Below are 18,034 nucleotides of genomic sequence, written 5' to 3'. Positions count from 1 at the left end.
ATAGACAACGAGATTCAGTCCATGTATGCCAATCAAGTTTGGAACTTGGTTGACAATGTACCGGTTCGTAAGACAGTCGGGTGCAAATGGATTTTCAAGAAGAAGACCGACATGGATGGGAAAGTACACACATATAAGGCACGACTGGTTGCGAAAGGCTTTACTCAAACTCATGGAGTTGACTATGATGAGACCTTCTCACAAGTATGAAAGATTAAATCTATTAGGGTTATGTTATCCACAGCTGCATTTCATGACTATGAAATATGGAAAATGGATGTCAAAACCGTTTTCCTTAATGGGAAGTTGGCTGATATTTACATGAGTCAGCTAGAGGGTTTTGTCAATGCAAAGTACCCTAATAGAGTGTGTAAGCTTGAGAAATATATTTATGGATTGAAACAAGCATCTCGCAGATGGAATCTTTGTTTCGATGAGAAAGTCAAAAGAGTTTGGATTTTCGAGAAGAGAGGATGATTCTTGTGTGTATGTCAAGGCTAGTAGGAGTAGATTTAGCTTTTTGGTGTTGTATGTGGATGACATACTACTTATAGGAAATGACATTCCAACCTTGCAGGAGGTTAAGTCTTGGCTTGGGAAGTTCTTCGCTATGAAGGATCTTGGAGAAGTTGCTTACATCCTAGGGATAAGGATATTGAGAAACAGGAGTAAAAGACTAATTGGACTTAGTCAAAGTACCTAATTGGACAAGGTGTTGAAACGGTTCAGCATGGAGAAATCCAAGAGAGGTGACTTACCCATCCAAGGCAATACCAAACCGAGTAAGACTTAGAGTCTGAGTACAGAGGTTGAAATAGCTGAGATAAGTCGAGTACCATATGCTTCCGCAGTTGGCTCGATCATGTATGCTATGACTTGTACTCGCCCTAATGTGGCCTTTGCCTTAAGCATGGTCAACAAATATCAAGGGAATCCTGGTAAAGCTCACTGGACTACGGTAAAGAATATTCTTAAGTACCTACGCAAGACTAAGGATTGAGTCCTTACTCTTGGTGGGAGTGATGACTTAAGAGTCACAGGGTATAGTGACACCAGCTTTTAGACTGACAAAGATAATTTCCACTCTCATTCGGGCTGGGTTTGTACCCTGAATGGAGGAGCACTAACTTGGAAAAGTTCCAAACAGGAGATTGTGGCTGATTCAACATACGAATCAGAGTACATAGCAGCAAGCGAAGCGTCGAAGGAGGCGATATGGCTGAAGAACTTCATCGAAGACCTTGGAGTTGTACCAGCTATAAAGGAGCCTATGGAGATTTTCTGTGACAATGAGGGTGCGGTTGCCTTAACCAAGGAACCAAGGGAACATGGCAGATCCAGGCACATTGACAGGAAATATCACTTCATAAGACATCGGGTGGAATAAGGACTCCTTGTGGTAAAGAGGGTATCATCAGATGAGAACCTAACAGATCCCCTCACAATGGGACTGAGTAGGGTTAAGCATTTGTAACATACGAGGAGCATTGGGCTGAAGGACAATATTATTTTTAATGATTAGATAGCTATTTTGGAACTTGTAATAGATAAAATGTAATTGACATTTGATGATTAAATAAAAAGTGTTTTATTTATGAGTAAAGTTACTATCTTGTGTCAATTGTTTACTATTGTTTCATTTTGCATGTTTTGACTTCCAGAATAATTATATTATTCAAATTGTCCACAGTCGATCATACTTTGGAAGTAGGTATTGAGGCAAGATTGTCATGAATTTGGCTTGTAGATTGTCTGAAGTGTTTTAGACATAGCAAGAGATTGCTACAACATTCATGAGTGCTCATAAGGTCTGAGTATTGGATTAAACCCACGCTCACTTGAATCACTTCATGAAATTTATCACGAGTGATCATGAGACGCTAATATCATATAAGTCTTCAAACCTGATATATGAGTTGTTGACTATGAGTTGGTTGTACATTGATAGTGCAAAAACGCATCAGTAACTTGATGTTATAAAACACACTGTTGTGTATAATTTAACAAATAGTTAGTACATACATATAATGTCGAAGTTTATCTGTTCCTTTTAATACTTGGAGGATTAAAAGTGATATCTTGGGCCCCTCAATGATTTGGTTTGACTTATGTGTCGGGCCCGGTCGGGACTAAATTGATGTGTTCAATTAAGTTCTCTGTCAAACAAATCGGAAATTGAGAAACAAACTGCTGGACAATAAGTATGACTTTGTTCCATGTATTTGTAAGGATGATATCTTGAAGAACAGAGGATTATATGATCCCTTATCTAAAGAACGCGTCACTGACTGGGTCAGAGTTTCACAGCGGGTTGCATGTGCACCTTGTTTGTGATCCTCGGTATCCCAGTCACAAACTTGAAGGGCATGATCAAAGAATGTTTAGCCCACTTATAATAATGAAGAGTTGTCCACGCTGATGACAATAAAGGTAATGATGAACATGATCACAACAAGTGTGTTCATTTGTAACCTACTTGAGAATAAACAGGCAAGGAGTGTCTTAGTTTGTAACCACACTTATGAGTAAAAGAATGAAAAATATAAGTGTTTGGTTATAGTTTATGTTAAGTAGGACAAAAGATGAAAGTTAGTGTTAAGTATGCAATGTGTTTGCATAAGAGTTGATATGGTAGTAGTTGTCCCATATCCTCCATCGTCAATGGATTGATAAATAGAGCTTACCAATTGCATTGAAAATGCATGTAAATAGATAGTAGATTGATATGTTGGGTTGTGAGGTTAAAGAAGAAAATAACCTTAGAAATGAGCCATAAAATGAGAAAATGGATATAGACGTTAAGAAAAGATTTCGAGGACGGAATATCTTAAAGAGCGGGATACTATCCAAATGGACACAGAACTATCATAAAATACCTCTTTACACTAAGCATAACAAACGATAACAAAAAGAAAGTAATGACGAGATATTTACGCAAAAATAGATTTTGAGACAATTTCTGTCACATGTTCTATTTAACTATATGCAACTGATCATGGATTGATGTAAATTAACAAGTGTTTCTACGAATTAAATGATTAAATTACCGAATTACAACGCTCAAGTTGTGTTTTTCACCGTTTCCTTGCTCCAAAAGTTGTTCTTGTCCAAAAACCAAATATGTCAAGGTAATAATTGGGGTTTATGTTTATAATTTAGAAAACATTTGGGAACCAAGTTTACTTTGACTTAATCGAGTCACTTAACCAGAATAGTAATATTGACTTTATGAGCATTTTTTACCCCGTTTCGGCCGAGTCAAAATCAAGGCAAAGTTGATTCGACTAAGTCACTTCTTTTGGGACTCGCAATCGTGTTATTTGATGGAATTGACCGAGTCAAACCCTACAAAATTTGAATCGACCGAGTTAAACTCAAGGAAAACTTGAATCGATTGAGTCATTTCTCTTGGCACCCACAATGGTGTTTTTTTTATGGAATTAACCGAGTCAAACACTATACATCGTGTAACTCGACTGTAACTATCTGGAATATCCGAATTCTTTAATTTTTTTTTTTAATTTTGCATATTAGCTCCATTCTTCATGAAACTTGATCAACTGTTTCCTTACAACATCCTAAAACTGTTACAAACATGAGATATGATGACTAAATGCAATGTAAACCATAAGATTGGATTATTCCGAAATTAATAAGATACTCCTCAAGGTAGCATGTTGATGTATCGCGATGACTCCAATCATATGGACCATGCTAATACTTGTGTTATTTATTTATTTCATCTTTTTTTGTCCGTATGTATCATAAATGTTGGAAATCAGACCCTCAATGCTCCCTTACAAAACTAAAGAAACACACCCTCTTGTTAATATGTGAGAAATATATAGAGATAAGAAGAAGTAATCTTGACTAAAAAACTATACTTTTTCATTCATACATGATGGCTATATTTTTAGCCGAACAAAACATGTGGAAATTAATAAAATACTGATTCTACCAAAAAGACTAGGTAAGTGGCTACTCCTTCTACCTAATGTGCCCCTAATATCCGGTCATAGCTTTTACCTAGTTCTTTATTATTAATAAAAACATGCATAATTTAATCTAATGACCCATGAAGATAACCCAATTTAATCGAGATTACCCAACATTCACCCCCTTAATCTTGATGATCTTGATCTTGCTTCTCTTGCTATAACCTTGCTCAGACTTCTTGCTGTCTCATGCCTTTTTCATTCCTAAAATGTGATCAACCTTACTGATTGCTTTACCTTCCTGCTTGCATCATCTTGCTGCTTGCTTTCTTGCTTTCTTTCTTATGTTTGTTGATTATTACTTGTGATTTTGCTGCTACTTGCTACAGACTTCTGGTTTGCTACATGCTACAAACCTCTTGCTTGCTATCTTGTTTGCAACTGACCCTCTCCTACTTCTTAATCACTTGTTGCTTGCTTCTTCTTTCTTACCTGCTAACAAACAACAAACTTCTACTGCTGCATCTTTCTTCTGATTAACAAACATGATCTTCCTTGCTACTTATCTTTCATTCTTGCTTTCTTTCTTGTCTGCTACTTGCTACATACTACTTGATTTTCTTGCTTCTTTCCTCATCTCTTTCTTTCAATTGCTGCCAGTCAGACCATCTTTCTGACTTTTGCCTCCAAAACAGTTGATGGCCCGCTGCTTCTGTTACTCTTTCCGCCCTACAACCAAAGGCTCCTCCCTCATTCAAAAATCGACTCTTAAACCTACCCTTTTCAACCTTCGCTCAGATACCAAGTGTTGGAAATCAGGCCCTCAATGCTCCCATACAAAACTAAAGAAAAATACCTGCATGTTAATATATGGGAAATATATAGAGAGAAGAAGAAGTAATCTTGACTCAAAAAACTGCACTTGTTCATTCATACGTAGATGGCTGTATTTATAGCCAGACAAAACATGTGGAAATTAATAAATACTGATTCTACCTAAAGACTAGGTAAGTGGCTTTGTAACACCCAAATTTTCAAAATAAATTTTCACATTTTATAAAACACATTTTCATTCATAATTGTTATAAAAACACCATTGTATCACATAGTCAAAACATAACATCACATCCCAAGATCAAAATATAAAAACTCCTCATGTGTGTACTGATCAAGCCGGCGCCTTTCCGTGATCCTCACTGGTACCTGAAACACATAACACAACCCTGTAAGCATAAATGCTTAGTGAGTTCCCCAAAATACCAGACACAATACATATTAGCCACTAGAGGCTAAAACTCTGTTTGACCCTCTGGTCAATGTGTCTCAGTGGGACCCTCCAGTCCTATAACTCTGTGGGCCCTCTGGCCCTAACTCTGTGGACGTTACGATCCTAATTCTGAAAACTCTGGCACATACATAGCATAAATCACATAGAAATCACATCATGCAAAAGCATACAAAATACTCTGTCACATAACTCTACTTACCACTCTAGGTAAAGTATAGTGAGAAGACTCACCTCGGGTAACTCGGTAAAATCTCGGACTCTGTAAAATCCGATCTAGCCTCCGCCTAATCATATGAAATAAACACTCTAAATCAATACATCTCTTAAGGCTAGACTATTCCTCCTCTTAGTACTCTCAAAAGGGTAAAAGACCATTTTACCCCTCTCATGGCTCAAAGACCCTAAAGTTGACCAAACCCTAAAAGTCAACAAAAGTCAACTCCCCGGGTTACGTTGCGCGTACCACACATGTATGCTGGGCGTACCCGGTGTCTTCACAGAAAGCGGGGTGCGCGGCCCCTCACGCCGCGTGTACTGGGATTATGCCCATTGTAACTCCCAGTTTCAGACTCTAAGCATTTTGGGGTCTTAATCCATTAAGACCCACGTCCAACTTCTAGATCTGACCATTTATAACCCTCTTAATCCATAAAGTCGGCGACTTTAAGCCTTTGCATGGCTGGACAAGTCACTAACACCCATAATACTCCACTTCCTAACACTAGAAAGCTCAATATTCATGCATAACCTCATATCCACGACCAAGATGGAAACTTTATGGATTTATAACACAAATACCACTGAAATGGGACAGATCTAGGTCCATGGAGCACATTACACTCATAAAGTCTCTACCTTTGGGACTTTTAACCCTAAAATGGTCCATGAAACATCAAACCAAAATGAAGAGGAAAGTTTTGAACTTTATACCTCCAAATGTAGCTCCTTCCTCTGTAGATCTCAGATCCAAACTTTCACTTCAAGCTCTAGCCTCCACAAGTTCCTCTCCTTCTTCTTCACTAACACACCAAGGCACTTTTAGCTCCAAAACACTCACTCTCAAGCTAAGGATGATTGGGTGGCTCTCTTAGGGTTTTACTCACTGATATGGAGGCTGAGAAATGAGCCTTAGCATCCATTATATAGTGCACAAGTCAAATATTAGGGTTTGCATCTGGACCCATTACGCCCAGCGTACCCAGGTGAGTCCGCGTCCAAATTAAGCGCATGAGTACGTGCAGCGTACTCCCCAGTATGCCCAGCGTACTCATTTGCTACAAGAACTCTTACAAAGGACCACTTTTGACAACTTGACAAAATGGAAGGATATAATAGTTTTACCTGGATTTCGGGATGTTACAGGCTTACTCCTTCTACCCAATGTGCCCCTAATATCAGGTCATAGCTTTTACCCAATTCTTTATTATTAAAAAACAAACATGCATACTTTAATCTGATGACCCATGAAGACAACCCAGTTTAATCAAGATTACCCAACAATAAATAACCCTAAAAATGATTCAAGAATGGAAGACCAATAGTTTCTTGATTATTCGCACCACCGTCTCCGATGGTAGAGAGGATGGCCAACGGTGGTAAGGTTACTTGTTAACCGACTCCGATGCCACATATTGTTTTGAGATTAATTTCATTCCCTTCGCATTGATCATAATGTTATATCTATACAAGAAACTTCTTAAGAGTTACTTATTACTGCTAAGTATTATTTATAAAATAAAGTTTATCTAATACTTATTAACAAATTCATGTCTCTTGTTATTGTTTACAAAATCGTTGTTAAATTAAGTCATTTACTTATCCAATCTAACATTGTTGCTAAAAAGGCACTCCAATATTACTTGCGAGAAATTAAATTGATTCCTACTTTTTATTCCTACAAATGTTCCTGCCTAATAAAATTATGATAAATGTCATTTTTTCATATTTTTTTAACTAAATCATTAAAACTATATTAGGAATATATCAAATAAAATTAAATTGAATGATGATTTGTCATAATTTTAATGGGTAGGAATAATTGTAGGAATAAAATGTAGGATGTAATTTAACTTCTCATGTACACGGTCTATTTGTAAAAAGTTCTTAGGCTTGATATATTTCTGTTTATTTCTTAACTTTTTCTAGGATATCGGTATAAGTTTATTGCTTCAGCCGTCAAATTAGTGATGTATATCAAGTTACATTAATCTGTGCATGACAAGTGCGATACTATATTATGTGTAATGTTAAATCCATTCTCTGTAACAAAGAATTATGTCCAATTAAGCTTATTCCTCTGTATATGCATGGTTTTGTCTTCAATAATTAAAGCTGGCATCGTTAAAACCTCTAGGATTCTTATGGTTCAAGAAATCCAGCATAACTACTTAAAAGTTTACAGTTGATGAGTACTTTTGACCAGGTTTATAGTTTGCAGGAACCGCATTACTAGCTGTAATGGTTTTCCCATCACCTGACGTCAGCTTGAAAGAATATGGAGGTTTGAATAATACAGCCGTGTCTTTTTGCCAAACTGCACCCCATATGTTTTTCATTGGAGTAAAAAGTGGAGAACCAGATGATGCCATTTCCACTTTACTTAAAGCACCATCCCCATTAACATATTCTATTGCTGTCGCAAACCAGTATTGGTTGGTTTTCTTGTCAATTTTGAAGGCGATCTTCGTACTTCCATAGCTGCATGGCACCCTATATATATATCACATGGCAACGATCGAGCTTGTTAATTTTCAGCAATAAAAAAGCAGCGAAAATAACCAAACCTTTTATTTTTTTTAGAACATCGACAAGACTCTAATGACTCACTTTTTGAACTGAATGTCGACTTGGCCTAGCATTCGTAGAGCATGCTCTTGGCCAGGAGGTCCCATAGCACCAAAAGCATGGCCACTTAAATCAAAATGGTAAGGTATATCGTTACATTTTCCAGGACACTCATCAGTGATCGTGATTTTAATTGGTTTACCTGTGCAATATGGTTTACGCGAACAAAATACCTGGGTATATACGTATGTATTTGCAACGTGTCAATATATAGTGTAAATCTTTTGTTTAATGTTATAGAGAAATAATCTTTAGAATAAATGAAATAACCAACATGCCTCAAAGCAATGTCCGCATCCCTGGCCTTTAAGAAAGAATTTAGCATTTCCTGCTGCTATCATGGACGAGAATGGGGGATCTTTAGAATCGTCATCCCATCCACAAGCAGCAGCTGCTCATAATCACAAAATAAAAATCAGTAATGAACAATGTAAACTATATATAATGATGTCACATAGAATAAATAGAATGACAAGAGAACATATATAGAATAAGATGAATCATAACATAATCTTATGTTATCCTATATGATTGGCTAAGACTAAATATGTAGGACCAATAACCATTATCGAATGATCATTCTTGTAACGTGAATTTTTGGTTCGTTACCTTTTCCGGAACCGGTTTCTGTCCCATACCATGTTGCCAAACCAGTGTTATCGGCGCCAAGGACAGAATATAAACAAGAAGAGAAGTTTACTAAAATAATTGTAACAATAAAAGGAGTTATACTTAACATCTTCTTTTACTAATAAAATGAAATGGATGCGAGGTGTTTTTAAGAAACTTTGAGGCAATTTATAGCACCACATGAGTGTATTTGATTTTGCATGTATAGCGTACATGATCGAGTTGGTGTTTATCACGTAAGAAAATTGTATGTATAATGCATATGCATATATGTATTGGTGTAATTTAAGGTTATTTATTTATTATTTTTTATGTATGTATTGATATAATTGTACATTTCTCGTGTCTTTAATTACATAACAATGATTATATAAATTGTGATAACAATTTGTTTGTATTTATATGTGTTGGTCGACAAACAATAAATTTAAAGGAATTTATTAAGACAATTAAATAAAAACCGAAGTTATAATCATTAAATCAATGATCATAAACGTATATAAACAGTGTATAAAATTTTTAGGATATTCAAATAAATTTAGTCATTTATAAAGGGTGTTATACTTTGGACATGAACACTATAGAAACCAAGACCCCTATACCAAATCAGTTAAAAGGCAAGACGTCAGCTCAGTATGTTTCTGCTCTATATATACCTAACTACATGTTATCAGGTTACTTTCTACATCATATAAGAATAAATTTCGTGTCACAACTCACAAAGCTAGTTTACATAAACATATAGCACATATATTTCCAGTATTAATGACTATAATGTACATCTATTCAAAATACCTACAAGATATAAGATAATTAAAATCAAAATACAATAAATTTCTATTTTCAGAGTTATTGAAATAAATGATATATATTGCGGGGAAAAGATGGATTTTGTGTAAGGAGGTGCAGAGCTTCTAACAGAACCAAGTACTATAGAGAGGCCTGTCTCACCTTGTTGTAATATTAATTAGTCTCTCGCCTTAATAAAATTTTCAAAGAAAAAAAAACAAATGGTATATTATTAGAAAACTTTCACTACAAGAATAACATGCAATAGCATCGATATCTTTAGCGGCTACATCAAACTAATACGTCTGGTGTCGCCGCTAAAAGCCGATGCTGACGATCTGCGTCATGTCAACCTCATCCGTCGATTTAAGCGACGATCCAATGGCTAGGAAGACGTAGGAACTCCTGCGTTGTTTTTCCTCCGTTATGTCGCCGCAAATGTCCAGACGGCGCCACTGAAGTCGTCGCTGCTAAAAGTCAGCGACGATAAACCCTTCTTCGTCCCCAGTTTCTTTCCCAATCAACTCTTTCCCTCATTCTCTTTGATCACCACCACCGAGACAATTTCAATTAATTCACCGACACACGGTGTTCCTCTCCGACTTAATTGTGTACAACAGGTGGTTGCAATCAAGCAATCCGATCTGAAAGGATAAAAGGTACATATGGTTATGTTCATATGTTTCTCAAAGCTTATGAATTTCAGGGAAGAATGGTGTCTTCCAAAGGCTTGCAAACTTGAACTTTAAGTAGCTTTTTGTGTAATGGAATTGGAATGGTTAATTACGACGGAATGAAAATAGGATGTTTATTTTTCCTGATGGAATGGAATGGACTGATTCTATCCGTTTTGGTAAGTTTCATTCATAATCTTTACCTACAATGTGCCAATAGCATCTCAGAGCAGAGAATATACAAATCCCAACTAATGGCGCAAAAAAAGAGGTTCTAAAAGATTCATAACTTTTCCCCTGATAATACAACAGTAAAAGGTCTTGAGGTGAAGAACTTGGCCTATGTATTGGCACCCAAACCATACAGTACACTCCACAACATTGACTAACATTTCACAGCTTAACATAATAAGCCTAATTAAACATACGAGCCAACAAAACATAGCTCAATAAGCAGCAACTACATGACGTCTAAAGCACACATTAGCCGATTAATGCAAACCCTAGAATAAGGAGTGTGTATAAAATAATTACAATAGAATCGTCGAACAACCCATCCTCAAAGATACCACAGGACAATTCAAAATATGTGTATACATATAAAACAAAAAAGGGGAAGAGAACACTTCCATGCCAAGTACAAAGCCAAACGCAAAGTTCATAGTTAACAACAACCAGTGTTTTTCACTATACATATAAACGCAACTACATTACAGAACGATTAAAATGGACAAACACAAATCAATCCTCAGAGTCTAAGGAAGAGCCTCCCAGACTCGGCATGCGACAAAACTAGCGGAAACCGCCATAATCTAGCTCCCCCAAGCGAAAGAGGCCCGCGAAATCCGTCTCAGCAAGGGATGCTAGAGCAGCATCCACTTATTTAGCCCTTCTCGTGACACATCCATGATCTGGGACTTCAGGCTCATCGGTAATTGTGGAACAACCACCTAGTTGTTTCCCCTTTTCAAACCCAAGGGCCTCACATGCTCACGAACACCCTGGATCCCGCTGGCAAATTATGCGCTCTCGATAACTTTATCAATTACACGAACCACCCCCTTCTCCAACATCCATTGCAAACCACCTCGGGCGACAACACCATCAAAACGAGCACGAGCCAGTTGACGTTGACACATGGACAAGTCACTCACTAGCACACCTTTCTCCCAAGTAAGAGAACTCCCTTGGCTTTCAAGTCGCTCTGATCGGTCATCCAAAGTGGTCATATGATCTTCCAAAGAGGCCTTATCACAGGCCACAAGAAAATTCTGCTCAGAAAGGGGTTGCCGCTCAGCCTCTGAATCATGGAGTTCCTCCCTTATGCTTGCCACGACACCCTGAAAAGTTTTCAATTGTTTTTCATTCACGCTAGCACGGCAAACCCGGTCAGCGGCAACAACCATAATGGCAAAAGTCTGAGCCGCAACATAGCGAAGGTCACCAGCCATACGGGAGCTTGACTGGCTCGCAAGCGAATTCATTGTGGCCGAGGGGTGAGAACGACTCCACTCCTGGGCGGCAATGTCTTCTGATAGTAAGGAATCCCTACCAATCGTCCAGTCCGGGGCATAGGCCTCAGAAGATAAGTGGTGAGATGAAATTCTTGTATCGCCAACCAGGGAAGGCTTCCCCGGCTGGAAATGACCTCTAGGTGAGCCAAGTGCACCCTCAAGCACGAAGACAAAATCAGGATCAACTGAGATTGAATCGGTAAATGACGAAGGACGTGTCATTGAAGAACTAGGCACCACCACACCCTCTTTCTTCTCGGGCACAGAAAACTCACTACCAAGAATACCCCCGATACAACCAAGAAGCTTGGCCACGAGCACAGTCCTACGCACCTTACGAGGACGGAGACCCGCATCATCGGACTCAGTCTCCTCGTATAACGATGGCACCACACATAAACTTCTCCTCTTCTGAATAGGGGCATTACCTTTTTCTGCTTGTACCCCTGCAGGCAAACCAGAAGGAGCAGGAATCGATGAACGAACTGGGGAAACGACCCCACCGACTGTCCGTGAAGGCGAAGTAGGTCCACTAGAACCAACATTTACCCCTTCCACCAAGAGAAATCCAACAAGCTCGTCCATGTGTCTTTCAGATGCATGATGAGGAAGAGCCTTTACAAGATCGATCTCTCGATGATAAAGCTTACCCCGGTAGTGACCGCTCAGGGCCATCTCCAAAGAAATATCAGATTCAACACCTGCGCAAATAAATGTCAAATATAAGAACTCATAAACCAACAAGATACCCTGTTCCTACCCCATTTTCATTTTTTAAAAAAAGAGGGGGCGGGGGAGAAGGAGATGAGTAGATACCACATCTCACGAAGTATAATTGCGCCATCTTCCCACGAGCTCTCCAGGCGGCACTCATACTGGCCGCAACAAGAACATAATCTTCCCAGTTCTCCCCAACAACAATAATGTTTCCTAGTCGTTTACTGAGAGTCAGGTTACTCCCGAACAATTTAGGAAGGCGGTCAGAAAAGTCTCATGTTTTGTGAAACCCACACCCCACAACGTTTCGATTAACCCATAGCCATTGCCTCTGCTAATTTTTCTTCGGAGCATCTTGTTCAGAGGTTAACTAATGAATGCCCCGCCTTTTTGCCAAAGTACGAACACCAGAATTCGTAGTTGAACAAAAAAAGTAACTGAAGATCTAGAAGGTGGGTATACAACCCAAAGACCGACAAATCAGTTCAAAACCTACGATCTTATTAACAACGCTCGGGGTCAACTCGTCGACGGAAAAGCCATAGTGATCCACAATCATGTTAAAGAAATCGGATGTCGGCATGCACAACCCCGATTTGAATAAAGGGATCAAAACTCCCATCTTCTCTTGAGGGCAATCATAAATCGACACCCCTTTGCCGGAATCATTACACCATGCTCTGGTACGAAGCCGAAGCGATCCTGCATAAGTCTAAATCCCTCTGAAGTAGGGACTCTACCACAACGGTCCATTGTCGAAAAAAGATGAGCAATCTAAAAGGGAAATTAACAGAATGCCCGAATTGATACCAAAAAATCAAAGTGAGGATGTGAGGATGGAAATCCTAAGGAAAAGGGGGGATTTTAAAGGCGAAACCGGCATCACGAACCGTTTCATCGTGGAACTGACACACATTGACGACGCTGTCTAAAGTCTGTCAAATACTAGAGATAATCCCAGACATACACATGTTGAAATATAGACTCAAACGACGACGATGTCAAACCGACGAATACACCAACAAGCCTAAGGGACTTGTTAACGTATCCCTCAGGGAGAACGTCAAAAAAGGAGAAGTCAAACTAACGTCGGGCTTGGCCTAGTAAGAACCTAATCTAAAGCCAAGTCCAGGCCTTCGACAACACGGAGATCACTGGTATGTCGATTAAGGTGTAGAGCTACGCCTTAATCTCTTCTCCAGTAAGTTACATCTCGGCAAATGTTGGACCAGTTAGAGAGTCCTACTTGCCCATTAGATGATAGCCATGATCTTCATAACAATTAAAAGATCCCCCTCTAGCCAATAAGGGAATGGGGCAAAAGACGTGACAGAGGACCCTCCAATATGGCTCTGCCACATCGCACCTCATGAGGGAATGCTCAACCGAATCAGTTGAGGGACACGTTTCTCGAACAGGTATAAAAGGACCCTTCTTCCTCACGAAGAAGGAGACAAAATTCACTTTTTCCTGTGATCTTCTATAATCTGTCTCAGATCTCATACTAACTTGATCGTCAGAGCTTCATCCTGGGAACTCCTCCCGGACGTCGGCTAACGGTCATATCTCTCTCTTTTTTACTGTGATATCAGGGGAAGATACCTGCACAGATCTCATCTACTGTCCCAACTTACTCCTCTCCAAAATATCACAACAATATATATATATATATATATATATATATATATATATATATATATATATATATATATATATATATATATATATATATATATATATATATAGAGATAGAGAGAGAGAGAGAGAGAGAGAGAGAAGGAGAACAAGATTGTTGAAACATTGCAATTAACTGAATGAAGAATAATATAGACCCTTTACAAATATACATGAAAATAACCACTCACTATTTCAACTACTTAACAAATCGAACTAACAAACTCATTATCTAACTTTGTATGACGTGACACAACCATAAATAATAACATGGTTTTGTTTAAAAGCTGAGTTTATGTGAACGAAACAATTTATGTGTCCTTGAACATGCCACAATTCATATATGATGCTTTAATAATGATCATGGTTTGTGTTTGGTAAAAGTGTAAAATATTATATAATGTGTAGGTTTTTGGTAGAGACATATCTATTGCATTAGTAATGCAAAAATAAGATCTAATTTCAGATAAGACAAGTATGTTGTTGGTATTAAGTTAAATCGATTAAATGTTTTGATGTTATGCGTATCTATAGACTTTTTAGGTTTCGATCTTGCTACTTGCTAGAAAGTTTCAGAACATCTAACTTATGTAGGATCTGTGGTGGGGCTCTAGAAACCAAGAACCACATTTTTTTTTTGTTAAAAGTGAGACAATAAAGGAAGTCTGACAGAGAGTTTCTAGTCGGTGTCGTTTACTAGATTTTATATTCCCCGCAATTTCAAATCTTCTAAATTGTAAAAAATAGTTGGGTGGTTAGAAAAGGCTACCAACCAGTCACAAAGTGATTGTGCTAGTGTTTATAAGGGTGGTTTGGAACTTTCGAAACTTGAAGGCTCACTCCTTATGTGTCAAATCTCATTCGGTGATGGTCTATGAGGTACAATCTTTGTCTTTCTTTTGTATTAATGCGAGGAAGCGAAAGGGTAAATCTCTTAGACGGACTAAATGGTGCGATGATCCTAACTTTAGTTTATTTTCTTTGTATTTTTGTATTTTGTTTTCTTTTCTAGTTTTATGCCTCGTATCCTCTCTCTAGTTTTTTCTTTTCATGTTAGCTTGCCATTCTTAAAAAAGAAAAAAATATCTAGGATGACGAATAAGTCTATATAAAATTTCCAATTAGGTAATTACCATTTCGTTTGTGCAAAGAATCATAATTAATAACAGTAAAAAAAATCTTCTCGATTAATATCCACTTTAAATATCATGATTTATACCAAGCTAAATTTCCGTTGAAAATTAAAGGGTCATCTAGAACTTGTCTACTCACAACCTTATGGATCATCTTTTTTAGTGTATGATCTAAATCATCGGCTACAATTTTATAAACAATACCATTTAAGGTGGTAGGACGATAATTACAATTAAGTTTCATACTATTTTCCTTTAGTTTTATAATAAAGTAGAGAATTTATACTTATTCGATTGATGTAAAACAATTAAATAATTTGTATTTTTATTAGTCGTTTATATAAAATTAAAAAACCGGTTTGGGGGAGCCATGGAAGGAGAGGGAAGGCCCTGAACCAGCTATGCAAGGACCCGACAAAGACCACCAATAGACAAAACATGCTCTTAGATAGTTATGGTTATAAGTCGATAGATCTCTTTTAAAAACTTTTTGGACACCAAATCTCGAGTTTTATTTATTTGATGTATTTTTAATTCACAATTGTTAAAGACCTCTAGGATCTCATAATCTAACCTTATTACTTAAAAATTTACATGTGATAAGTACTTTTGCCCAACTACAAAATTTTGAGGAATCACATCGCTTGCTATAATGGTCTCCCCACCACTAGATGTCAGCCGGAAAGAATATGGAGCTTGGAATGATGGATTAATGTTTATTTTCCAAATTGTACCCCATAAGTTATCCATGGAAACAAAATTCGTACTTCCACTTGGTGCCATCTCCACAGATTTAAAATCACCATTCCCATCTGCATACTCTATTGCTGCGGCGAACCAATATTTGGTACTACCCTCATCAACTTTGAATGCAATGTTGGTATTTCTATAACTGCATGGCACCCTATCACACGACACATGGCTTGTTTCAACAATAAAAAATGTAATTAATCATATAATAACTTATATAATTCATTGAGTATATACTCACCTTTGATATTGCACCATAAGTTTGCCAAGTTGTCGTAGATTGTGATCTTGGCCAGGATTAGCCATTGCACCAAAAGCAAACCCACTCATATCAAAATGGAAAGGTGCATCGCTACATCCAGGACACTCATCGCTAATGGTTACAGTGATTGGTTTACCTGAGCAGTATGGTGGTTGATGACACACTATCTGCGTATACATTTGCAATTCTTCATCAAGACTAAGCATTTTGTTTCATGTTAAGTGATCAAAGGAACAAAACGAAACAAGACTTAGATGAAATAACCAACTGTACATACTTGAAAACAATGTCCACATCCTCTGCCTGATAAAAAGATGTTGGCGTTTCCTGCTGCTATCATTGATGATAACGGGGGATTCTTCACATCATCCTTCCATCCACAAGCTCCTCCTACTAATTATCGCAAAACAGAAATCAATAAGAGTAGTGAAATGACAAACTAATAGAATTATGAAAAAGATATTTATAACATTTTAACGTGAAACTTTCATTGCATTACCGCTTCCGGCACCAGTTTCATCCCCATACCATGTTGCCAAACCAGCCGAAAACATTTTGCTTGCGAAAGTACTATTGCTAGGAAAGACAGCACACAAACAAGAAGATATATTTACAAAAAAGATGACAAAGGCAACAAAAGGAGTTGAAACCATTGTATTTAACGTTTTGTTTATTCTTGAATGAAGTAAGTGATGGTTTTCAACCTATCTTTGAACCAATTTATAGTATCAGAAGAGTATATTGTAATCAATTTAATACAATTGTGTGAATATAAAGTAATAACGTTAACTCTGTGAATATAACGTAATAATGTCAATTAACTTTGATGTTGAAACGTGTGCAATCTCTCTGTCTCTATCTCTCTCTCTCACTAGAAATACACACATTAAGGAAAGGCATTAAAAATTTTAATTTGGAGCAAAATAATAATTTTAAAATATCTACCCTAATAAATGAAAATGACTTTGCCACATGTCTTCTTCTCATTCATTTGGACACATGGCATTTTCTAGAAATTTTAAAATTTTCTATTTTCCACTTGTCATTTTATTGTATTTTTGATTTTATTAAATTAAAATCCACATTTAATATATAAGGTAATATATATGTAAGGTATTTATTAGAAATGGTTTATATATGTAATGTATCTAATGCATTAAAGTCTCATTAATTTTAATAATTCAAAAAATTTCTTATTTTTCTTATAAATTTAAAGTTTTCAAATTATTAAAATTTAATATTTAATTTTTTTTTAAATAAACCCATGTAATACATGGGTCTCACACCTAGTTAAATTAATGTGTATAAATTAGTTTATATTCTTAAACTAGACAACGATTAATTAATAACATCAAATATGTAAATAGAAAATACAAATATAAGTATTTTTTTTAAAAAACGTAACATTTCTATACATAATAACTAAGATTAAAATCAAATAATTATTTCCCCGTAAACTAAAATCAATATATATTATAAAGTCACATATTTATTTAAATCGACGATTATAATTTATATAACTTAAAAATATCTCTTAATTAATTAATAATTTATTTAAAATAATCTACCCTAATAAATGAAAATGACTTTGCCACATGTCTTCTTCTCATTCATTTGGACACATGGCATTTTCTAGAAATTTTAAAATTTTCTATTTTCCACTTGTCATTTTATTGTATTTTTGATTTTATTAAATTAAAATCCACATTTAATATATAAGGTAATATATATGTAAGGTATTTATTAGAAATGGTTTATATATGTAATGTATCTAATGCATTAAAGTCTCATTAATTTTAATAATTCAAAAAATTTCTTATTTTT

General features: G+C 36.6%; 2 protein-coding genes across 2 annotated transcripts; both read right to left on the bottom strand.

The window, feature by feature from the left end:
- Positions 1-7,587: 7,587 nt before the first annotated feature.
- On the bottom strand, positions 7,588-8,806 carry LOC111884060 (expansin-B15). Its single transcript, XM_023880390.2, has 4 exons — positions 8,677-8,806; positions 8,346-8,458; positions 8,050-8,240; positions 7,588-7,932 (listed from the first exon to the last, which is right to left on the bottom strand). Exons 1-4 carry the CDS (start codon positions 8,804-8,806, stop codon positions 7,611-7,613), a joined length of 756 nt encoding a protein of 251 aa, XP_023736158.1. The 3' UTR covers positions 7,588-7,610.
- A 6,974-nt stretch (positions 8,807-15,780) lies between these two features.
- On the bottom strand, positions 15,781-16,863 carry LOC122195427 (putative expansin-B14). The gene is made up of 4 exons (XM_042897316.1): positions 16,710-16,863; positions 16,488-16,600; positions 16,190-16,377; positions 15,781-16,102 (listed from the first exon to the last, which is right to left on the bottom strand). Exons 1-4 carry the CDS (start codon positions 16,861-16,863, stop codon positions 15,781-15,783), a joined length of 777 nt encoding a protein of 258 aa, XP_042753250.1.
- Positions 16,864-18,034: the final 1,171 nt, after the last annotated feature.

The sequence above is a fragment of the Lactuca sativa genome, chromosome 8, assembly GCF_002870075.4.
Source record: "Lactuca sativa cultivar Salinas chromosome 8, Lsat_Salinas_v11, whole genome shotgun sequence".
Classification (NCBI taxonomy): domain Eukaryota; kingdom Viridiplantae; phylum Streptophyta; class Magnoliopsida; order Asterales; family Asteraceae; genus Lactuca; species Lactuca sativa.
The sequence above is the reverse complement of the archived record's forward strand: the minus strand, read 5'-3'. Positions and strand labels throughout refer to the sequence as shown.